Below are 22,973 nucleotides of genomic sequence, written 5' to 3'. Positions count from 1 at the left end.
CCACTCGGTAAAGATAACTTATCCTGCGCGCCTTTCGTGCATGTGGCATTGAAGACTTGGAAGAATAATTGACATGGTAAGATTGATGCAAGAAAAAAAAAAAACCAGCAAGATGATTTGCAAGTAGATACTCTGTACTCCGTAGTGAAAACATTGAATGGTGCTGTTCCAAGTTCATGGCCAAAGATCGGCAGTGGATCATCCGGCAGTATCATCAGAATCATCACCGCCCAAGTCGCACTTTAATCATTTCCATCAACGACGACCACCACCACCAGCCATCGACAGTTACGCTTACTTGCCTTCTCGGACACTCCGACCGTGAATTTTCAATTTCCAACATACCCTGAGCTTTCATTTTGCAGGCTGAAAAGTCGCGGGGGTTTACGGCACCCCGGGGTTGATCCACCCAATCTCTGGCTGTCACCCTCACCCACCTACCCCTCGACTCCGCGGAAGCAACCGAAACCGAACCTGAAAGAGATCAGCTGGCCACCACCATGATGGAGGACTTCAACAGTGAGACAGACAGTGACTACACTAGCTACTGGAGAGACTGGGTAGGTGATTTTTCTTGAGAGCTGCTATGGGAACCCATGTGCCCCCGCAGGCGCGTTTTGTGGCCAAGGGTCTAGCATGTGATGCCCCTCAAGGCAATTCTATGTGTGACAGGCACGAGCTGGAAGTTGAACGAGCGGTCTGGTGGTAGACTTCTAACGCATCCACTACGGGTGTCGTGTATTGTCTGACTGCCTCACCCTTGCCTGTTGCCAAATACGGCCTTTTGGTTTGTGTGGATGAATTGCGCTGATCCGGTTACCCGAATTCTAGTTCGTCTCCTCGCGGGGAAATGAGTACTTCTGCGAAATTGATGAAGATTACTTGACCGACCGGTTCAACCTGACGGGCCTGAATACCGAAGTTCCATACTATCAATATGCGCTGGACCTTGTAACCGATGTATTCGACCTTGATGCCGATGATGATCTCCGAGAGCAGATCGAGAAGTCCGCTCGCCATCTTTATGGATTGGTTCATGCTCGTTATATCGTGACCACTCGCGGGTTGGCAAAAATGGTACGTTTCTGTGATCCTTTAGAGCCACTCACTTGACGCATGAAAGCTAATGTTCATATTCAGCTCGATAAATACAAGAAGTGCGACTTTGGGAAATGCCCACGTGTCTTATGTGATGGACACCCACTTTTGCCTATGGGTCAGGCCGATCTCGCCAACTCAACCACCGTCAAACTCTACTGCCCTAAATGCGAGGATATCTACAACCCCAAATCCTCCCGTCATGCCTCAATCGACGGTGCTTACTTCGGTACCTCGTTCCACTCTATTCTCTTCCAGGTATACCCCGCCTTGAACCCTGAGAAGAGCCTCCGCCGTTATGAGCCCCGTATCTATGGCTTCAAGGTACACGCAGCTGCCGCTCTCGCGCGCTGGCAAGACGGCCACCGGGAGGACCTCCACTGGCGTCTAAGCGAATTTGATATGGTCCACAAGTTCGTCGAAGAGAGTGAGAGTGAAGATGAAGCTTTCGAGTACGGCGAGGAGGCATCGAAAGCAAAGACCGAAAAAGTCGCCGGAGATGCGGCCTCCGGTCGCATGGATCTTGGCAACTAATTGCACCCCACACTGGATCTCTTACGGGCAAATTCGGCGTACCGAGGGATTTCCTAGGATTTGATCTTCTGTGACATGCGTTAACGAATAATGGCGTTCTCTGGCCCGCCTGGGCCCATCTTCGACTGTATCTACATCAATCTTCCCCATCTCCAACAGGACCGAATGAAAGAATCTTGTGCTGTCTCATATAAATCGTGTGTAATTCTATATACGTGGCTCAATGATCATTCATAGTAGTTATATACCGCTAGTCCCGCCCAATATCTCGGGCTCAGGTGCCAGCCCCATCTTCTGTAGCTCAACAAACGCAAATTTGATCGCTCGCGCCAGTCCATCGCCATTGATCCACGCTTCATCGTGTGAACCTTCGATTGACAGTTCTTGGACCCGTCTATCGCGATTCGACAACTCTCGCACAGGTATCTGAGCTTTACCTGCCTCCCAGCCTTTCAATGCCTCCCGCATTTCCTCCACCTGGCCCTCGTCCACAAGCTCATCATCCTTTGAATGTGCCAGCACAACCAACCGTCCAGTCTTCCAGCCACCCTCCACGCCGCGCGACCCAACCATTTGCGCCGGCGACACCCCATCCCAAAGCATGACATCGTTTCCGAATGCACCCTCGATGAACTCTCTATATGCGCTAATATCTCGATGTGTATCTTGTAACCTCCGCAAATCGTATATTCCCGCGACACCCACTATCGCCAGAGGGTGCGCCGACAGCTTCGGCGGTAGCGGACCGGGGGACATTGAGACTCGCTCGGCGCCTACCCCGTCGTCGTCCGCGCCCCCGTTGAAGGCTTGTTCGCGGTGGTTCGCCACGGCCCCCATAACCGCTTGGAACGCTAGCGTAGCGCCGCAACTATGTCCAACAAGGATGTAGCGGGGCCCAAATGCGTAAGTATTCTGCAAAAAGGCAAGTGCAGCCTCAACGTCTCGAATATGATCCGGATGTTTCGCATTGCGGTATTCATTGGAGGGGGTGGTCGCGGGATCTTGAGGAAACTCTGCATGTGCGCTCAATCGGTAGGAGATTGAAGCGATGCCTGAGATCGGAAGAGCGGGGGATTTGCGGAGGATGGCTGCAGTATTGTCGAAGGAGGATGCAGTTATCGTTGGGTCTCGCCATGCGCCGCCATGGATATAGCTATTTTTGAGGTTAGGATTTTAGTAAGTATGCTCCATCATGCTTGGGACTGATCTCTCGTCTTGGTCAGATCTATGGTTGGTGGGGTTGCTTTGGAGTCGTACATCACCCAGTAACCATCTTGGTTTGTGTTAAGTGATGTGACATTTATAGTTTGCAAAACATGAGATCTCCCATAGGTGACAGTTCTTGTCACCGGATTGGCTAGCTCAGGGCTCATGGTGCAGAAATCTGCAGGAACCAGCAGGATATGGAAAGAAGCTCAAGTTATACGTGCGTGATAAATGGTATCGATAGGTAACGGTAGCGGAAGTGGGAACATCTCCGCTTTGGAATGACTAAGGGTCCTTTCCATCTGATGTAGTAACTAAGTACAAAAGATGAGAGGTTTTGTTTTTAGTTGAGAAATCCAGCATAGGTAAAGTCGTATAGTATGAGTCTAAATGATCCTTTCGACATTTAATAGACGGTTTCAAACACAACTAGAGTCTGTCAGGCACAATGTGGAGTTGCAGCGAGGAACTCTGGTTGTTATCATACGGTAATACCCCTCATTGGTCGTGTTGTGGAGAGCAACTATTGGTAATACGAAACATCTTTTTCGTATCACGCTAGGCCCGATCTGGACCACCCGTCTGAATTGTTCTCACACAAACCGCCTCTTCCCCATCATCAAAGAGTCTCAACCCACTCCCATACCCGGTTCATCCACCCGTCAATATGGCCGAGTACGTTCAATTTGAGGTCCTTCTTGTTATTCTCCCACTAATATATCGTCTAGAACACAAACCCCCCTCGCGGCCGTCAAGGTTGAGGCCCTGGTACGATCCCCTCCAAATCTTGAAAATCTGTCCTACCCTCGCCAGCAAGAAATACTCATGTCCGATGCTCTCTAGGTGGTGATGAAAATCATCAAGCACTGCAACCAGACTTTCCCGACTACCGCGACCGGTTCCCTCGTCGGAATGGACTTTGACAGCAACCTCGAGATCACCAACTCTTTCCCTTTCCCCGTTGTTGAGATGCCCACCGAGTCGCACTTCGACAACGCCTCCCCGAACCCGGCCGCCGCCGCTCCCCGTGCTAAGGGCAACGCCGCTTACCAGGCTGAGATGATTCGCATGATCCGTGAGGTCAACATTGACGCCAACAACGTCGGATGGTACACTAGCGCCAACATGGGCAACTTTGTCAACATGAACGTGATTGAGAACCAATTTTACTATCAGAAGGAGCTGAACGAGCGGACAGTTGCGCTGGTTCACGACGTCAGCCGCAGCGCCCAGGGTGCTCTCAGCCTACGCGCCTTCCGCCTTTCCGCTAAATTCATGGAAGCTTTCAAGGAGAACAAGTTCAACTCCGAGGAGTATGTGCCATTCTTTCTTCTTCTCTCTGTGTCTCTCTGTGTTTCCAGAGGTTACAGAATTTATGTACTGACTGTCTCACTACAGGTTGCAAAAGTCCAACATCCGTTACCAAGACATCTTCGAGGAGCTCCCCGTGGAGATCCACAACTCGCACCTGATCACCTCCTTCATCCACCAGCTGCAGAACCCCGCCCCCTCAAGCTCGACCGACCTCCCCCCTCGCTCGCTGCTCTTGAGGCCGGCCCCTTCAACAAATCCAACACCCTCACCCCCAACTTCGACAACCTGTCTCTCAGCATTGACCCGTTCCTGGAGAAGAACTGCGATCTCCTGCTGGACAGCATCGAGGCCCACAACACCGAGGTCAACAACTACCAGTACTACCAGCGTGTGCTCGGTCGCGAGCAGACCAAGATCAACAACTGGAAGCAGAAGCGCGCCCAGGAGAACGCCACCCGCGCCACCCTCAAGCAACCCCTGCTCCCCGAGGACGAGTGGCAGCGTCTGTTCAAGCTCCCCGCCGAGCCCAGCCGGTTGGAGAGCATGCTCAACACCCGCCAGGTGGAGCAGTTCTCTCGCCAGGTCGACAGCTTTGTTTCTTCGACTACCGGCAAGATGTTCGCTGCCAAGGGCAACTTGCTGCCTGAGACTGCGAACTAAATATGTGTGGACCTGAGGCTTCTGGGATTGCATGACCTTATTACGGCGTAGGGAGGGAAAATGTTCTCTGGGATGTTTGTACGACTTCCTCTTTTCTTTTTTTAGTGTCCATGACGACGTTGAGTCTTTCTTGTCTAATTTTTTGGCACATATGGACTCATCCGTTCATAGAAAACAATGACTTTTTAACTAGACATGAATATCTATTTGCACGTTTTTGCTTTTACATGTTTAACTCCCACCGGGGCAGCTATACTACTTTATCTTTTATCTATCAGTAAAATATCCAGCCCTAATCTATCTAGGGTATATCGTGTCACGTGACTTGTATGACTTCATCGTCATACATCATGTCGAGGAACCGTTGGCTTGATTTCTTGGAAGCAATATAGTTTAAATGTTCCTCGCGCGCATAATACCGCGCTATTCCGTCTCTGACTTCTCGGTTGGTGGCTCTTCTGATAATGTACAATAGCCATACAGATATTTGGATAGTAAGTGTATCCACATCTGCACCGGAGATCTACAATATACATGCATTGAAGCAACCCCGTCTTTGAAAATCCCGACAGTCAAATTCCAAGCCTTCGAAGTTCCAGCACATGAATGTTCCAGATGAAAGTTTTGAAGCACGAGCACCTGGTTGATTCCAGTTCAATGTTTACCTACACCCATACATCAACCTTGGAATGGTTCTATGAACGACCAATTCCAAGGCTGATCCCAATGGCCTCAATATGCGGGGAATGAATTCATAACCGTGTTCCAAGGTTCCAAGGTTGAAATTTGAACTGGCAGAGTAACTCGGTACCTACTCGCGTCCTCACCACAGAGCTATCGCATATCCAATGTCTAGCTTCAACATACCTACACTTTCCACAGATATAGATGGTGGAAATTCGAGCTAATGCATACATGTTTCTACATAGGCCGGCGCATTCGCTGCCGTCGTCGTCGATTTCATTGTCTACCCTGTCGACACCTTGAAAACCCGCATTCAATCCCCGAATTATGAGCGCGTGTTCAAAGATGCACGTACAGGTGCCGTGAAACGAAATGTGCTTTTTCGGGGATTATACCAGGGCGTTTGGAGTGTCGTATTCTCCACGATTCCCTCATGTAAGTTTCAAACGCTTTCAAGTTTCAAAGCCAAATCTTCGTTTCGTACCCGAGTTTCCTCCAACCTTGGAATGGACACCGAGGTTTTCATCTCCACCTACAAGCTCGGGGCAATACACTATTCATATAGTACCTACTAATGCCCATCCTAATTTGTCAGCTGGAGCATTTTTTACAACATACGAAGCAGTCAAATATGCATTCTACAATTCATCCACCAACGCAAGACAAGAATCTGAACATCAACGCTCGCGCTCCAAACTCCGTCTCCCATTCGACCACTCCCTCCCTACGCCAATCATCCACGCCATAGCATCTTCATCCGCCGAGATGGTCTCATGTCTCCTGCTTACACCAGCAGAAGTCCTAAAGCAAAACGCGCAGATGATCAACAGTCCCCAAAAACAATCGGGATCTACACCAAAAGATGCATCCACCAACAAGCATTATAAAACCAATACATCGGCGATGCGACAAGTTCTTTCACGGTTCAAGTCCCACCCTTGGCGCCTTTGGAGCGGATATACTGCTCTTGTGGGACGCAATCTTCCTTTCACTGGACTGCAGTTTCCTATGTTTGAGTTTATCCGCACGCGCGTTACTGATTGGAGACAATCACGGAAAGGAGAGGGACGGTCTTCTCTAGGGAGGGATAGTTCCGCTCTTCATCCATCATCATTGTCGTCATCTGCACAGAGAGAAGCACTCATTGAGCGGGCAGGGGTTACGGCCTTTTCGGCGGGTGTGGCGGGTACCATTTCGTCTTTTGTGACGACGCCGATTGATGTTGTGAAGACGAGGGTAATGCTTTCGGCTGCTGATGATATAGCGAGGACGGAGGGGGATACAAGTCGAGTTCAACGTCAAGGTTCAAAGAAGGGGACTTGGGTTGTTGGGAAGGAGACGTTCCGTAAGGAAGGGGTTAGAGGGCTGTTTAAAGGTGGCGCAATACGGTCTGTGTGGACTGCTGTCTCGATGAGCTTATATCTGAGTTTATATGAGGGGGGAAGAATGTTTTTGGAGAACCGTCGTCGCGAGATGGAGGGTGTTGGAGCTGGAAGAGGAGACGAAGATGGAGATATGGTAATTTAAAGATAGAAAAGAGTATTAATGCCAACATAATACTTGCTATGTCTGAGCATTTACACAATGCAGATGTGTAGTAGGGTTCTTACTAGTCAAGTGGAATTCCATACATATCAGCACTGGCGTATTTACTAGTGGAGCCCCCACAGCCCCAAGTGCGGGGTCGAAATGATCTACAAAGACCCTGAAGATTGTCAGCATGTGAACTCGTAGAGACAACAACCCTGAATCAGCTAGAGACGATGGCCAAAAGCTTCAAAAATGTCATGCTAATGGGTGCAAGTTTATCTTTTTACCCCCCAAACACCACTTGATACACGCAACCCAAGCACTGACTGAAACCCAAACCTGACATAGGCCGAAGGCCTCTTCGGCACCCAAGTCCTCTCTGCACTCCAAAAAGAAGGCACCTTCAACCTCTCAATTCTCTCTTGCGAGTCCTGCTCCTCGAAATTCCCCCCAGACATCAAAGTCCACGAAATAGACGACGACTACCCAATCGACCAACTGACAACAGCCTTCAAAGGCCAAGATGCCCTCGTCTCCATCCTCTCCGGCAGACCCTACACAGTGCACCTGCGCATGATCGACGCCGCAATCCAAGCCGGCGTACAGCGCTTCATACCAACAGAATACGGCAACAATAACTGCGTGGCAGCGGCTGAGCTCGGTACGCTGTACGCCGAAAATGCCAAGACCATCGCGGACCTCAAAAAGCACAAAGACGTAGGTTTGATCTGGATGGCTTTAAGCACAGGACAGTTCTTCGACTGGGGGCTCGAGGCTGGGTGGCTTGATTACCACCTGAAGGAGAGGAAAGTTAGTATCTACGAATCGGGTGATAAGGCGTGGTCGACTTCGATACTTGGGACGGCCGGTGTGGCGGTGGTTAAAGTGCTGCTGAAGCCTAAGCAGACGGAGGATAAGCCAGTATTTGTGGCTTCGTTTACGGTGTCTCAGGGGCAGGTTCTTGAGGAGCTGGAGAAGGCGGCTGGGGAGAAGTGGGAGGTGAGGAGAATGTCATCGGCGGATGCGTCGAAGAAGATGATGATGCCTGATACGACTGATGGGCCGAAGTTGCTTATTTTGATGCTGCTTTATGCGGATGATGTGGATAGAGGGGTGGACTTTGCGAAGGGTGGGTTGCTTGGGTCGCGGGAGGAAAACTTGGCTGAAGTTGTTGTCCGAATTCTTAAGCAGCAAGCCTCTTGATTGAAAGGCCGAAGGCAGACCGTCTATATGTATCGTCGCCGTGTTGGCGCGGTTATGTACTCAGATGCCAACTGTAGTAAGTACTAGTATATTGTTGATCGTAAGAGCCTGAAACATCTCAATAGCCGGCTATCCCATCCCAGGTTTCAAGTGCTCTACGCTTCCTGCACATGGGTATGTCAAATTTTTCAAAACGAGAGATAGTAGAGAGATCATGTAGAAAAAGGGTCATGAGAAATCAATAAATCAATAAATCATTTTGAGTACATATCACATCATAAGAATCATTTCGTATATATCATGAGAGGGGTGCCTGTACCGGAGTAGAGCAGATTGCCAACATTGAAGGCTAGAGGGAGGGGGGAATAATCAAACAAAAAGAGATACATAAATACAAGCCTCCATCCATAGTGAAACAAAAAAGAGAAAAACAAGACCAGAAAAGATGAACAGAGAAAGATAAACCTAAGGATTTAGAAATTGGCAAGTTTGCGCAACCAGCTTGACTTCTTCGCTCCAGAGGTTGGGGTTGTAGGAACAGGGTTACCCTGTCGACTTCCATGCGATCTCATACCTCGATCACGCTCGTAGTCGCCACTGCCAGAGCTGCTCTTGGGATCACGACGCGATGGCTGCCGACGGGAACGGTTCTCATCGATCTCCTCATCAGCCATGTCACCATATTTGGCACGACGGCGGGCTCGGCGACGAACAGCACGGCGAGCTTCTTCATCCGACGACAGAGAGTGTGCATTGAGGTTGTCTGCAGCTGCAGCCGCGGCCGGAGGCATATCGATGAAAGTTGGGACGATTTGCGGGGGCTCTGGCGGTTCATCAGCTTGGGAGTACACCCACGAGGATGTCTTATCCTTCTTCGGCTTGCCGTGGTTCAGACCGCCCGCCATAACAGGCTCAGGCTCCTCCGGGGTATCTGGAATGATGGGCCTGGGTCTGCGACGGGACTTCGAGTCATCAGCAGTGCGGGATCCACGTCGGCGCTCTTCGGGAGGGTAAAAGTTTTGTTGCGGAGGAGGGTCTTCGGCGCGTGAGCGTCGGCGTTTGGCCTTGGCGGCCAGTTCTTCTTCTTCGCGCATACGTCGGCGTTCGCGGCGTTCAGCTGCCTTTGCCTCGGCGGCGGCTTCGACTGCAGCTGCGGCTTCGGCTGCACGGGCTTCGGCTTCGCGGGCTTCTTGTTCTTCGCGGGCACGTCGCTCTTCTCGTGCTGCACGGCGGATACGACGGCGCTCTTCTTCCTCTTCTTTAGCTTGCTGCTCACGTGCTCTCTCTTTTTCCTTACGCCTGGCACGCCGTTCTTCGGCTTCCCGTGCTTCCACCTCGCGGGTGTCAGAGGGGGCCTGTCGAGATGTACGCTTCGCTCGCCGAGCTGCCCTACGAGCTTCAGCATCTTCAGCTTCTGTGTCACCTACCGCCGCACCGGCAGCATCAGTGGTGAATCCTTCTACATCTGTGTCCGGTCGAACTGAACGACGACGACGGTCATCACGTCGCGGTCGTCGAGGATCGTCGCGCTCTGGCTCAGTCATATTCCTTGCTTCATCGTCGCGATATGAGCGGGACTTTCGTCGGTCAGGCATTTCCGGACGTTCCGGGCGTTCTGGACGAGTATTCTTTCGGAAGGAATTAAACATGCCCATCAAACCGCCGGAATCCTGCTTCTTTGGTGGAGCTGTGTTAGCACGCTTTAAGCGTCTCTCTCTAGGGTCTCTTGGGGCATCGACAAGCACAGCGTCGTCTGGCCCATCTGCATCAACCATGACAGGATCCTCATCGTCCGGCCTTGGGCGCGACTATAATGAGGGGATTTAGCAAATTTCTAAGACAAAGTGAATGGAATGTGTTTATTTACCTCTCTCCTGGACTTCCGCCTTGACGGTGCAGATCCTTTGGAACCCTCCTTAGGCGATTGACCATCGGCATCTTCACGATCAACCATGACCATGTCGTCATCTTCGATCGCATACGGATCTCGCGCTTGAATAGAAGTAGATTAGGCTAGGCCACCGTTAGAGAACTGATAATCTTTACTCACCTGATTTTCGTCTCTCTGTCTTTGGGCGTTCACGCTTTGATTTTGAACCACTCATGCCCATCAACTTAGCTGCCTTGTCGGGCAAAGGCATATCGTCCGGCGGTGGAGATGGCATGGAACCCTCGCCATCCATATCAACTGATGGTCGCCGTGAAACTGGCCTGGATGCGGATTTTGATGTGGCCGGCTTACGAGTCGATTTAGTTCGCGCAGATGGAGGAGCGCCAAGAATGAAGTTGGACAAGGTTGTGGCACGCTGCTGCTTCGAGGCACGTGCCTCGCGCTCTCGCCGCTTCTCTCGGTCTGATGTTGAGGATTTTTCTATGTCTTGCTCTGGCTCCTGTGGTCGAGATTTTGTCGACTTCGAACGGACAGGAGTGGAAGACTGTTCCGGTCGACTTTTATCTTTCCTTTTGGATTCTTTTTCCTTGGAAGGCGACTCTTTGTCCCTGGAAGACTTCTTTTTCTCTTTGGAGGACCGAACTTCCTTGGGCGCCTCCTGTTCAGGGGCTGGTACTTCCGCCTGCTCTGGTTCCGGATCCTGCACTGGCTCAGGCTCAGGTTCGGCTTCTGGCTCAGGTTCAAGTTCAGGTTCAGCGACAGGTTCTGGCTCTGGCTCTATTTCCGGTTCTGGATCCTTTGGAGGCTTTGATTCCTTTTTACTGGATTTCTTTGGTGCTGGCGACGCACCCCAAAATCCCCAACCAGAAGACGTGTTATTACGTTCAGCGCGTGGGCGATCTTTTTTAGAAGATTTAGAAGGCTTTTCTTCAGGCTCTTCAGGTTCCTCAGGTTCCTCAGGGGGTGGTGTCGGGGGAGCTCCGTCATCAACGTCTTCAGCTGGATGGGCCTCAGCCTCAGCCTCAAGCTCGGGCTCCGGCGCCGGGGGTTCCGGCGCTTCTGGGGGTGGGGGCGGAGCAAACTCCTTGGCGGCTTCGGCTGCCGCTTGGGCCTTCTTGTATTTCTTCAGCTCTTTCTTAGTCATCTTAGACAGATCAGGACCTGAAGGTTCAGATTCCGGCACTGGCTCTGGCACTGGCTCTGGCACTGGATCCGGTTCAAGTTCGGGCTCGGGCTCTGGTTCTGGTTCAGGTGCTGGTTCAGGCTCAGCAGGAGGCTCGTCAGGGAAGCTACCAGGGACAGAGTCTCTTGATTTCTCTCTTTCATCATTGGCTTCCTGTTCATGTCTTTTAGACTTGGAACTCTTCACTGGTTCTTCGATGACAGGTTCTGGCTCCGGTTCGGGTTCAGGCTTTTTCTCCTTGGACTTTGACTTAGAACCCTCCTTCTTGTCTTTTTTGGTTTGCTCCAAGGCCTTGATACGCTCGGCAACAGATAGTTTGGCTTTGCTCTTGGCTTTGGGCTTCTCTGGCTCCGGTTCTGGCTCTGGTTCAGGTTCTGGCTCTGGCTCTGGGTCTGGCTCAGGTTCTGGCTCCGGCTCCGGTTCAGGTACGGGTTCGGGTTCTGGCTCCGGAAGGGGATCGTCTTCAACGTCAATCAAAAGGTCCTCTTCTGGTGGCGCTTCGTCTTTCTTCGTCGACTTTTTAGGTGCTGATCCTCCAGTAATCGTAGCCCAAAAGCCCTTAGCTGCGGGTTTCTCTTCTTTCGGTGGCTCGATACTCTTTGTCTTCTTGCTCTTGGAGGTTTTTGGGGCAAGTTCTGCCCAGATATCGTCAGCCCCATCATTAAATGTCTCTGGCTCCGGAGTTAGACTTTGAGGAGGAGGAGTGGGTGCACGAGGTGGTGGTTCTTCAATATCCTTGCCCTTCTTTTTCTTCTTGGTCGTCTTAGTAACACCCCAAGATCCACCCCAAGTATCTTCTTCAACTGGCTTCACCGGTTCGGGCTCTGGCTCTGGCTCTGGCTCTGGCTCCGGTTCAGGTTCAGGTTCCGGCACTGGTTCTGGCTCCGGCTCAGGTACAAGCTCTGGCTCTGGCTCAGGCTCAGGCTCAGATCCTTTATCAGATGGAAGCTCAAAGCCATCCTTGCCAGGGATAGGAAGTCCTTTACGGACCAATTGCTTCTCTCGCTTCTTTCTTTCCTTTGAACTTATAGTAGTCCAATCATCATAAAGAGGGTCGAGTGGCTCTCGTTCAGGTTCAGGTTCGGGTTCTGGTTCCGGCTCTGGTTCTGGTTCCGGCTCAGGTTCGGGTTCCGGCTCAGGCTGAGGCTCGGGTTCGGGTTCAATGTCGATTTTCCCCTTACCCTTCTTCTTTTCCTTGGTTGTAGCAGTGCCCCATGCAGACCATTCATCTTCCTTGGAGGGTTCGGGAAGTGGCTCTGGGTCCTTGGACTTCTTCGACTTCCCAGTGGTTCCCCAGTCACCCATCCATCCGCTATTGGAGGGGGGATCTGGCGCGGGCAAAGGATCAGCCAGAAGATCGATTTTCTTTTTCTTGTCTTTCTTAGCTGTCATTCCCCAGCCCCAGTCATTGGATTCTTCCTGGGCTTTCTTAGCTTCTTCCTCCTCCTTGGCTTTTAGTTCTGCTTCCTCTTGAGCTTTCATGGCTTCCGCTTCCTTTGCTAGGCGCTCTTCCTCCTGCTTGGCTGCTTTGGCTGCCTTGCGTTCCGCTCTTGCCTCCGCCCTAGCATCGGCCTCCGCCTTAGCATCCTTGACCTTCTTTTCATATTCCTTCTTCGCCTTGCGTTTGTCTTTGCTGTTAAGAGCAAGGTATGACGCTTCCTTTGTGATGTCCGGAATGGGCTCAGGCTCAGGCTCAGATTCAGACACAGGTTCGGGCTCTGCAATGGGCTCAGGTTCGGGCTCCGGATCAAGCAAATTTTTACTGTCCTTTGGATTATCCCAAGACTCCCAGTCCTTGGCCGGAGGAGATCCCAGATCACCGAAGTCAAACCCGCCAGGGGTCTTTGATTGACTCTTGCCGATTCCCCAGGGGTTTGTATCTTTCGATCCCTCTTTGGAGGCGGACTCACCAATGGCCCCAAGTCCCATATTGTCGCCGGAACTCCCAGTATTCCAGGATTTGCCCCATCCGCCAAAGCCAAAACCAGTCCCGCTAGTTTTAGCGCCTGTGTCGAAATTCAAGTCGAGCTGTGGTGCACCGTCGTCCAAACCGATATCCTGAAAGTTGTCCATCGGTGCATCGTTCTGTAGATTGTATCAACAAAATGCAACATTTTGAAGTAGACCGTAGTCAATATCTTACTTTGCCTTTCTTCTTCTTTCCAATCCCAGCCCAGTCATCACCGCCATCACCGCCATCAGCCCAGCTGAGATTGTTATCGGCAGATGCTTCGGCGGCCTTGCGCTCTTCCTCTTCTTTGGCAAGTCGTTCTGCCTCTTCCTCCTCTTCCTTCTTGGTTTTCTTCTTAGACCCTGATGTAGACCAGTCATTTCCCCAACCTTCATCACCTCCACCTCCTCCATCCCCCCATCACCTCCTCCCGCACCAGAATCTCCACCTCCACCAGCATCACCACTGCCTCCGTCATTGGGTGGGTCATTCTCTGCCCCATCCGAGCCACCTGAGTTTGCCGCCGGAGTCAACGACATAGGCACTCCCTTCTTCTTCGCTCCACCAGACTTCTTCTTATGTTCCCGGATGCCCACCAAACTTTCGAAGTCAATATGAGCATCTGTCTTCCGATCTTTCAATGCGGAGGGCAAATCGAAATCCATTGGCTTGGGCTTCGACTTCTCAACCAGCAACGGCAGCGCGACTGGCAGCATACCAGTCTGCCGCTGTGCAAGCGCATCCAGAGTATCATATCCCGGCGGCAAATCGCTGACGGCATCTTCGTAAGACGGTGGCGGTTGGGTGTACGAGGGCGGTGCGGGAGATGTGAAACTCAGTTCCGTACCAAAATCTGGCCGACGGGACCTTTTGTCGTCTTTACCCTGATACCAATCTCCAGCGACAAGTGCCGCCCACACGTCATCAACCAATGTGCTCACCGCCAGTTTCCAGCATTTCGGCTGTAGTCCTCCCAAGTAGGCGCATTCATTATAGCGTGCGCTCGCGACAGTCGCCATGGTGTAGTCGCATGCGATTATTTTTCGGTTTTTTGTAAAAAATATATTTATATATTCCGCAATACCGGGACACTTAGTGTCTCCAGCCCTTCTTGGCCGCTGGGTGAGAACACATGGGGTGGGTATTTGAATTATTGGTGGCTATCCCCGCGCGGGAGAGAGACAGGTGCGGTGAGTCAGTGTTGGGCCGATAGAGTAGACTCTCTGGCGGGTCGTGTCGCAGGGTATGGCGTGAGGATTTGAGGAGGTTTTAAGGGGCGTCTGAACTCGTGGAAAGGCGAAACAAAAGGACACAATAGCCACCCTGCACGACCGGCGCGATTTCGGTGCTCGATGCTAGATTCGGATAGCGTGGGACCGAAAGACGATAACGAGATGGTTCGAGGTTCGATCAAGCGGGAGATTGCGCCTGAAGTAAGATTCTTCGGAAATAGAGGAAAAGCAGGTATTCTTTCGAGGGAGAAGAGTGAATCAGATAAAAGTTTCGAGGGAAAAACGGATCAGGAGGCAGGGATAAAGTAGAGTTGGGGCGGTGGATGATCATCACATACAAATCGTCGCTTTTTTTCGGTACCCTTGGAACTATCTTATACAATCACCTTTGATTTCTGCTTCGTCTTTAGGAAAAATTCCGTCTCCGCCACACGCGAGTGCCCTGTTTTCTTTAAATCACCAATTCAAATTGAATTGCTTCAAGACGAACGCCTGCTCGGGGACCTGAGCTAAATCCTCCAGCCCAAATAGGCTAAAGTGAGAAAAAGAGCCAAAAAAAAGGAAACGCGAAGGCTGGGATGAAGTGGGATGGTGACTGGCAGTTTGTATAATGATATTTGCTACGGAGTAGATATGCAAAAGGAAAACTCTTCAACAGCCTCCTACATTTCCCCAATGTACAATGCAATGCTCGAGGGCGTCGCACAGACATGATATGCGCAACGTACATGATGCAGCCAGTGGCTACCAGTGGCCCGCCTATCGATAACGAGCGTCCCCCTCCATCAGCCAAAATGAAACAAGAAGGGGAGGTCCTTGCCCCAACCAGAAGCAGGGGATATCGTCATGATCTTCTTATGTATTTTGGATTTTTCTTATAGGTCTTCTGATTCCCAACATGTATATACTTTGTTTTCATCTGATACTGGTTCACCGCAACCTTGGAAGGTTGGAATTCCCATGAACCCCTCATCCGTGGATCGGACTAGCTTCGACCGTGGATGCCCGACTAGATTGCGGGTACGCCCGTCTGCAAACAATACCATACCTTTGTCTATACTAGTATGTACTTGGAATACTGTAGACTAGTATAGAATGGCTATGGTTGGATCCCAGCAGACGCAGGGACGAGGGGCTGCGGAGAAAAGCTTTTGATATGGAAACTCATGTTTGCCTCACACACCATTCAACCCCCCTTCTTTCCACCCCCTTAGGTTGTAACACGCAGGAAGAATTTTGGGAATCTGAAAGGGAGAAAATATTTGCTACAATTCGCCACAGTCAAAATCTCTCTGCAAGAAAAGAGGACCCGGCTTGGGCTGCTCTGCACGCCAGACAACGCGGTTTTACTCACCGCCACTTTGCGACTCGACTCGAAACTCCACCGGTGCGGGGGGCTCTCCGCTAGTGGAGGACGGCTTGGATTCAAATGCGATGCAGGATTCCGGGACTCCTGCAACTAATACCCCGGTGGGATCAGACAACAGATCGTGAAAAGAATGGATTCATTCCGAATATGACAGGTCAAGGAGAGATAGCTATTCCAACAAAGAGGGGGCAAAGAGTACAGATGTGTGATATTAGACAAATACACAAATAACGAGACTACAATGCAACGACAAAAGAAAAAGGGAATCTACCGATTCGAGGGAAGAGGTGGGACAACGCGACCACCAGATTCCAAAAAAAAAAATCAAACCCTTTTCCTTGACTCTCGGAAAGTCCTTCGCGGAGAACACCGTTATAACGCACAGCCGCCGGATAGTACAAAAGAATTGAGAATTCTGACGCTTAATCGCGCTTCTTGAGCTTCGGCTCCACACCATACGCATCCTTGTATTCACGGACGTATCGCTGTGTGTCATCAATTTGGATCTTTCGGTATGGCTAAGTGGGCGTCAGCGTCAATATTTGAAAGCCATTGGAAAGAGAGCAACCTACCTCCTTGTCCGATTCAGTCAATGACTTCCACTCTTCCGCAACGCGCCGCGCCAGATCGTGGGGCTCCATATACTTGAGATCTCCGGATGATTTCCGCTCATTAATGTACCACAAGAAGGCGGAAATGGGACGCTTCACCAGACGGTCATCTTCGATCGAGCGGAAGCGTTTGCCGGTAAGTCTGGTCAAAGTTCGGCGGGCGTGGTTGGCTTCCTTGATCTGCAGGGGCGTGTACGATTGAAGCCATTCAGTGAAGGAGGCCTCGTTGGCAGCACGGTTCTCTTCGGCTTGATTTTGGTATCGCTGATATGGAAATGTCAACACACACCCGAAGCGGAATCGACACGAAACTGTAAACATACCTCAAATTCGTTCGCGGGGATTGTCTTAATAGCCGCGACCGTAGCTGAAAATGCCTCTGGGACTGTGGAGTACTGGGACTTGATCTCGGCAAACTTGGACTTGAAAGCAATGTGGTGTGGTTGCGATTTCAGTTTCGCTGGGGGTTCAAGCGCAGTTTCCTTGAGCTTCTTGATAAGATCCCGTTGTTTCTCCTTTGCTTTTAATTCCTTCTGCCGTTCCGTCGGCTCAGGCTTCTTGCGCGGCTTCGGCGATGCTGTCTTCTTCTTGATCTGCTTCTTGGGTTTCTTGGGCTCCCCATCAGCGGTCTTGGTAGATTTCTTGGGAGCAGACGCATCAGTCGCATATGTATGAGACTGCTGATTGGCAATCGCAGAAAGACCTCCGACCCGCGGAGTCAATCGAGGTTCGCTGGAAATAGTAAGACTGCGGAATTGGTTCTGCAATCCAGTCACACGACCAGGGCGAATAATGGCTTCGCCGAGGCGCAGGTGCCTGAGCACAGCTGCGCGTGTGGCCAACTGCAAAGACATGGGTCTGCAAAAAGGTCTTATTTTGACAGGTAGCGGATTGTTAGTGGGCTGATACCCCGGTAGTTAATTACGCGTCGGGGACAACTGAATGACATTAAAAAGTGAAGGAGTGTGAAGGGGTATCTGACGCAAGCGGTGGCTGGTTGTTAGGGTCGCGTCCGAGCTTCCGTTTGGATGCTTCCGCTTTTGGATTGCTATCTCACGTGCAATGTCACGTGACGTAGATCTCTCCATCCTGGTCATGGAAAATACTAGCATCAACAACAGGTTTCTACGTATTTGGGTCTACTCTTGACTCTCTTCGGAATTAACTGACTGATCTGATAAGTGGGCAATATATGGGATTCTGGTGATATTGTCACTTGGTGCTCAAATCTCAGTGCTCTTGAGTTTCAGTAATACTCACTCATCGTTGGCCTGCAACAATGGCTCGCCACGGGGATACTCGCTCACCATCTCCTGTAGGCAGCACACAATCCTCATCCAAGCGGAGTCGCAGAGACGATGATCGCTATGATCGAAACCGACGGGATGAAGGACGCAGTTACCGCCGATCCCGCAGTCCAGAGGTACGTGGCAAACAGCCTTCCTCGAGCATAGCCAGAACTCCATCTAATAGAATTCACCTTTCGCAGCGACGATTCCGTGGTCGCGACAATGGTCGTGACAGAACCGGCTACCGAAGACGCGACCGCTCCCTAGACCGCCGCGATGAAGACACATACCGACCTAATCGCCGAGAAAGATCCCGAGACCGCCGACGGTCTAGAGAGCGAGACGACTTTCGTCGGCGAAGTCGCGATAGAGATTACCGACCCAGGCGAGATGATTCACGCGACCGCGATCGAAGGCGCACGGATGATTCTGCTGACCTGAAATCGAAGTCTAGACGGGAGGATAGCCGAGACCGTGGGTCGAATCGGCAGTCGAGTTCTCGAACCCGCGAGCCATCGAAACCATCCACACCTGCACCCGCACCCGCCGCTCAGACCGACGAGCAGAAGAAAGCTGAGAGACTTGCAAAGCTGGCAGCATGGAAAGCAAAACAAGCGGCGGAGCGCGAACGCAAAGAACAAGAACTAGCTGCGGCTGGCCCACGCAACTTTCTAGACGCAATTGATCGAAAATCCGGTGCTTCCCCTGCAGGCGTCTCACCGCAAACACCCGCAACCCCTATCGACTCAGCCACGTCCACTCCCTACGCTGGAAAGTTCGACCCGAAAGCTATAGCAAAGAATGTCGCAACCTCTGCTGGATCTCCCGGTATTCTTGGCAACGATGTTGCCGTCCCCCAAATTACAAAGGCCTCAGCGAAACCTACGATTCCATCAACATCACCCTCCGCTTCGGTTAAGCCCATCGGCAACGTTGGTGGCTTTGGACTGGGAGGCACAAAGACAAGCTCTGATAAAGAGAAATCTGCAGCCAGTCGAACACTTGGGTTTGGTGAAGAGGAATCTACACGTAAGAAGCTCGAAAGGCTTCCAACTCCTCCCCTTGATGATGGCAAAGATAATGCAGCTGATGATGCCGGGGACGATGCTGGTGACGACGACGTGGATATGCAGGAAGATGCAGCTGAGGAGGACGCCGAAGCCACTGCGCGCGCGGCAGCGGAGCGCCGAGAGGAGCGACTACAGAATGTTATGGAGCCTGAAAATGACGTACAACCCGAGCCAGAATCGAAGGAGGACGTTCAGATGACCGATGTTACACACCCGCATGAACCTGAGGTTGAAATGGAAGTGGATGAGGACATTGATCCTTTGGATGCATTCATGTCAGGACTAGCGGAGACCGCCCCGCCTAAGAAGACCTTTGGGGCAACATTCTCCAAGAAGAGGGCAGCTCAGCAACCTCAGGCCATGTTCGGCGATGAAGAAGATGTAGCCATCACCGCCATAGGAGAAGATGCCGCCGAGGATGTTCTTGCTATTGCCAACAAGAAAAAGAAGAAGGAAATCCCTGCTGTGGATCACGCCAAAGCCGACTATGAACCCTTCCGGAAGACGTTTTACCACGAGCCAGCACACCTTGCGGAGATGACCGAGGAGGAGACTGCAAACCTTCGTCTTGAATTGGACGGCATCAAAGTCCGTGGTCTTGACATTCCGAAACCCGTACAGAAATGGGCTGAAGTCGGGTTAGGTGTCCAAACTCTCGATGTCGTCGAGCGACTTGGTTACGAGTCCCTTACTTCAATTCAGGCCCAGGCTATTCCTTCCGTGATGGCTGGCCGTGATGTCATTGGTGTCGCAAAGACTGGCTCTGGAAAGACCATGGCATTCCTCATCCCCATGTTCCGACACATTAAAGATCAACGGCCCCTTGAAAATATGGAAGGTCCGATCACTTTGATCATGACACCAACCCGTGAACTAGCGACTCAGATTCACAAGGACTGCAAGCCGTTTTTAAAGGCTTTAGGCCTTCGCGCGGTCTGCGCCTATGGCGGTGCTCCTATCAAGGACCAAATTGCTGACTTGAAGCGTGGAGCAGAGATCGTTGTATGTACCCCTGGTCGGATGATCGATTTGCTTGCGGCAAACGCTGGCCGAGTGATTAATTTACGACGAGTAACCTACGTTGTTCTTGATGAAGCCGATCGTATGTTCGATATGGGCTTTGAACCCCAAGTTATGAAAATCATGGCCAACGTGAGACCCGATCGTCAAACAGTTCTCTTCTCTGCCACCTTCCCTAGAAATATGGAGGCTTTGGCCCGAAAGACTTTGAAGAAACCGGTTGAGATTGTCGTTGGTGGTAAGAGTGTTGTCGCGCCCGAGATTACGCAGATTGTCGAGGTCCGAAATGAAGACCAGAAGTTCTTCCGTCTCTTGGAGTTACTCGGCAACCTGTATGAAGATGATGCAAATGAGGATGCGCGGGCGTTAATCTTCGTTGATCGTCAAGAATCTGCCGATAACCTACTGAAGGAGCTCATGCGCAAGGGTTATCCATGCATGTCCATTCACGGTGGAAAAGACCAGATCGATCGTGATTCTACCATTGAAGATTTCAAAGCAGGTATCTTTCCAGTCTTGGTTGCCACTTCTGTTGCAGCCCGTGGTCTTGATGTGAAACAACTCAAACTCGTCGTCAATTACGATGCACCTAACCATTTGGAGGACTATGTCCACCGTGCTGGTCGAACTGGTCGTGCTGGAAACACCGGAACCGCTGTCACTTTCCTTACAGACGAGCAAGAACGGTACTCTGTGGACATTGCCAAGGCGCTCAAGCAGAGTGGCCAAGAGATCCCCGAGCCCGTTCAAAAGCTGGTTGATGGTTTCCTAGAGAAAGTCAAGGCCGGTAAAGAAAAGGCGAGTGGCTCCGGATTCGGCGGTAAGGGCCTTGAGCGACTTGACCAGGAGCGCGAAACGGCACGGAATCGCGAGCGTCGCACCTACAAAACCGGTGAAGAGGGCGATGAGGATGATGAGAAGGAGAAGGAAGAGAAGAATGCCAAGGATGAAGACCGCTTCAACAAGGCTCTTTCATCCGTACAATCTGCTGCTGCTGCTACTGCTGCCGCTGCCGCTCCCACACCTCAGCTTGTTGGCGTACCCAAGGGTATTGATCTGGATGGCAAGATTACTGTGCACAGAACCGAGAAGGACCCGGCGGGTGGCGCAAAGAACGCACTCGACAAGGTTGGCTCCGCTGTAGCCGATATCCACGCTCGTTTGAGCCGAGCCGGCGTCATGAGATCCGGTGTTCCCATTGACAACCGTGGACCAGATGCCGGTGCCTTCCACGCCACCCTTGAGATCAATGACTTCCCCCGTAAGTGTTCCCCTTTATTCCATCCAACCATCAGATACATCTTCTAACATTTTGATACAGAGAAAGCTCGTTGGGCTGTTACCAACCGCACAAATGTCGCCAAGATCCTCGAATCAACCGGTACATCCATCACCACCAAGGGAAATTTCTATGCAGCTGGCAAAGAACCTGCATCCGAGGAAGCGCCTAAGCTATACATCCTGGTTGAGGGTGAAACAGAGATCACCGTCACCACTGCCATGCGTGAGCTTATGCGCTTACTGAAGGAGGGTACCATTGCAGCCGCCGACAGCGATGCCCGCGCACCCGCCAGTGGTCGTTATAGCGTTGTTTGAGCTTGAATAAAAATCCTCTGCACCTTCCCGAGTGGTTTCTGGCCCCTTTTTGATGACCTTTGATGTTTTCGACATTTACTGCATGGCATTTGTGTGGCTGTACGATAATTAAGATAAAGAATTACCATGGACATTTGGATGGATAAGGACTAGTTCTGATGCATGCACGGCAAGTTTGCAAGTAGTATGTGTCTTCTCCAAACAACGATAGACCAAAAAATTCGTAATTCCAACCTTGGAAGCCTCCAGGGCCACGGGGAAATGTATCAAACCTTGCGACAATCCATTCAGGTACTGCAAGCCCTGTAAATGAATACTCGAGGTTGGTCCGCTCAATGTAATCCACATACAGCAGCGGAGTAGGAAAAATAAACAACAACGCTATCAAACGCAGCCGTAAAGAATATGTATAACGTAACGGGAAGAAATGAACATCCCAAACGCCCGGACGGAAACAAAGAAGATTTCACAGGTCAAGACCATTGCCTCGCCTGCTCCACCTGATCTACATCCCGCGCCGCCCTCTCATCGCGACTAACTTCACCTAAAGTCTGAGTTTGCGTCTTCGCTTTTTGCGCCGCTAGCTTGGAACCGAGCTTTCCCTTGCTCGCCGTTGTAACGGAGTCGGCGCGTTTCTACAAACCAAAAAAAATGGAGACATTAGACCATTTTTTTTTCTATAAAAGACAAGCTCAAACATGGCACTCACCTGTGCTGCAATTGCGGCATTGGATCGAGCCTCGTCACCAGCCCCTTGCGCCCCGCCGGGTGAGGAGGTGTCGCCGAGCGTCCGACCCGGTGATGCCTTCCAGTTTGTATTTGATGGAGGCGCTGCGCGGGGGGCCGGGTTTTGTTGACCGGATGTTCCGACCACGCGCCCTGGTCCTGTGAAGGCTTCAGGGTCGTTGTTGGAGGATCGAGAACATAGATTGCCCATGTTGATACTGGTGCGGGGGTCGGAGATGCTTCCAAGGGGTTGCGCGAGTCAGCGCGACGCTGGGGTGCTTTGATCCAAGAGATTTATTGACGCCGGCAATGAGCTAGGTACCAAGCTAGGACCTGAGATATTGGTGGTTCAAGGGTGTTTGCTGTGATTGGGTGAGGAATTGTAAGTCAGCGAGAAACTCCGGACTCATAGATCGAGGCTTTTAAGTTCTGGCCTTCTGGACTTGAGGTGGTCAGTGCAGTGGGTGAGCGATAATAACGATAAGCGCGATAAGATACGCTATCGCCGGCGATCCGGGGCACGTGGGGTTATGTCAGCATCTCAGGAATGCAACTTTTGATCTATATACTTCGTGGCTGATATAGAATGGAGGATTCTGGTTGTTGGAGTTGGATCGCAGAGTTCATGCGACCAGAATCATGCACGATAACGAGGTCGGTCGTTCAAATGTAATGTATGCGCCAATGCCCTTAGAAAGTATTGAAAGTTTAAAGATCCCAGCGGGGCGCGAGAGATCTCCGGTTAGTCATCGGACAAGGGGACTGAATAAACCCCAAAAAAAAATTCCCCCAGAGATTCAATCCTT

At 51.2% G+C, this 22,973-nt stretch overlaps 9 protein-coding genes across 9 annotated transcripts; 5 read left to right on the top strand and 4 right to left on the bottom strand.

The window, feature by feature from the left end:
- Positions 1–500: 500 nt before the first annotated feature.
- On the top strand, positions 501–1,632 carry N7466_002694 (casein kinase II subunit beta family protein; the record flags this gene model as incomplete). The annotated part of the gene is made up of 3 exons (XM_057162092.1): positions 501–560; positions 832–1,077; positions 1,141–1,632. 3 exons carry the CDS (start codon positions 501–503, stop codon positions 1,630–1,632), a joined length of 798 nt encoding a protein of 265 aa, XP_057025377.1.
- A 240-nt stretch (positions 1,633–1,872) lies between these two features.
- On the bottom strand, positions 1,873–3,005 carry N7466_002693 (arylformamidase; the record flags this gene model as incomplete). The annotated part of the gene is made up of 2 exons (XM_057162091.1): positions 1,873–2,785; positions 2,890–3,005. 2 exons carry the CDS (start codon positions 3,003–3,005, stop codon positions 1,873–1,875), a joined length of 1,029 nt encoding a protein of 342 aa, XP_057025376.1.
- A 500-nt stretch (positions 3,006–3,505) lies between these two features.
- N7466_002692 (putative eukaryotic translation initiation factor 3 subunit EifCh) lies at positions 3,506–4,812 on the top strand (the record flags this gene model as incomplete). Its single annotated transcript, XM_057162090.1, has 3 exons — positions 3,506–3,513; positions 3,567–3,606; positions 3,682–4,812. The coding sequence occupies 3 exons, from the start codon at positions 3,506–3,508 to the stop codon at positions 4,810–4,812; spliced, it is 1,179 nt and encodes a 392-aa protein (XP_057025375.1).
- A 464-nt stretch (positions 4,813–5,276) lies between these two features.
- On the top strand, positions 5,277–7,023 carry N7466_002691 (putative mitochondrial carrier protein; the record flags this gene model as incomplete). Its single annotated transcript, XM_057162089.1, has 3 exons — positions 5,277–5,306; positions 5,742–5,931; positions 6,092–7,023. 3 exons carry the CDS (start codon positions 5,277–5,279, stop codon positions 7,021–7,023), a joined length of 1,152 nt encoding a protein of 383 aa, XP_057025374.1.
- Positions 7,024–7,259: 236 nt separating this feature from the next.
- N7466_002690 (isoflavone reductase family protein) lies at positions 7,260–8,229 on the top strand (the record flags this gene model as incomplete). The annotated part of the gene is made up of 2 exons (XM_057162088.1): positions 7,260–7,280; positions 7,375–8,229. The coding sequence occupies 2 exons, from the start codon at positions 7,260–7,262 to the stop codon at positions 8,227–8,229; spliced, it is 876 nt and encodes a 291-aa protein (XP_057025373.1).
- A 473-nt stretch (positions 8,230–8,702) lies between these two features.
- Positions 8,703–14,273, bottom strand: N7466_002689 (uncharacterized protein; the record flags this gene model as incomplete). Its single annotated transcript, XM_057162087.1, has 5 exons — positions 8,703–10,037; positions 10,097–10,221; positions 10,280–13,388; positions 13,447–13,616; positions 13,691–14,273. The coding sequence occupies 5 exons, from the start codon at positions 14,271–14,273 to the stop codon at positions 8,703–8,705; spliced, it is 5,322 nt and encodes a 1,773-aa protein (XP_057025372.1).
- A 2,004-nt stretch (positions 14,274–16,277) lies between these two features.
- N7466_002688 (uncharacterized protein) lies at positions 16,278–17,320 on the bottom strand (the record flags this gene model as incomplete). The annotated part of the gene is made up of 3 exons (XM_057162086.1): positions 16,278–16,373; positions 16,428–16,730; positions 16,790–17,320. The coding sequence occupies 3 exons, from the start codon at positions 17,318–17,320 to the stop codon at positions 16,278–16,280; spliced, it is 930 nt and encodes a 309-aa protein (XP_057025371.1).
- A 425-nt stretch (positions 17,321–17,745) lies between these two features.
- Positions 17,746–21,441, top strand: N7466_002687 (uncharacterized protein; the record flags this gene model as incomplete). The annotated part of the gene is made up of 3 exons (XM_057162085.1): positions 17,746–17,889; positions 17,956–21,106; positions 21,167–21,441. 3 exons carry the CDS (start codon positions 17,746–17,748, stop codon positions 21,439–21,441), a joined length of 3,570 nt encoding a protein of 1,189 aa, XP_057025370.1.
- Positions 21,442–21,914: 473 nt separating this feature from the next.
- N7466_002686 (uncharacterized protein) lies at positions 21,915–22,378 on the bottom strand (the record flags this gene model as incomplete). Its single annotated transcript, XM_057162084.1, has 2 exons — positions 21,915–22,076; positions 22,151–22,378. 2 exons carry the CDS (start codon positions 22,376–22,378, stop codon positions 21,915–21,917), a joined length of 390 nt encoding a protein of 129 aa, XP_057025369.1.
- Between the last annotated feature and the right edge of the window lie 595 nt (positions 22,379–22,973).

The sequence above is a fragment of the Penicillium verhagenii genome, assembly GCF_028828195.1.
Source record: "Penicillium verhagenii strain IBT 33310 chromosome Unknown utg000003l_segment0_segment0, whole genome shotgun sequence".
Taxonomy (NCBI): Eukaryota; Fungi; Ascomycota; class Eurotiomycetes; order Eurotiales; family Aspergillaceae; genus Penicillium; species Penicillium verhagenii.
This window is presented reverse-complemented; position numbering and strand designations above follow the sequence as displayed.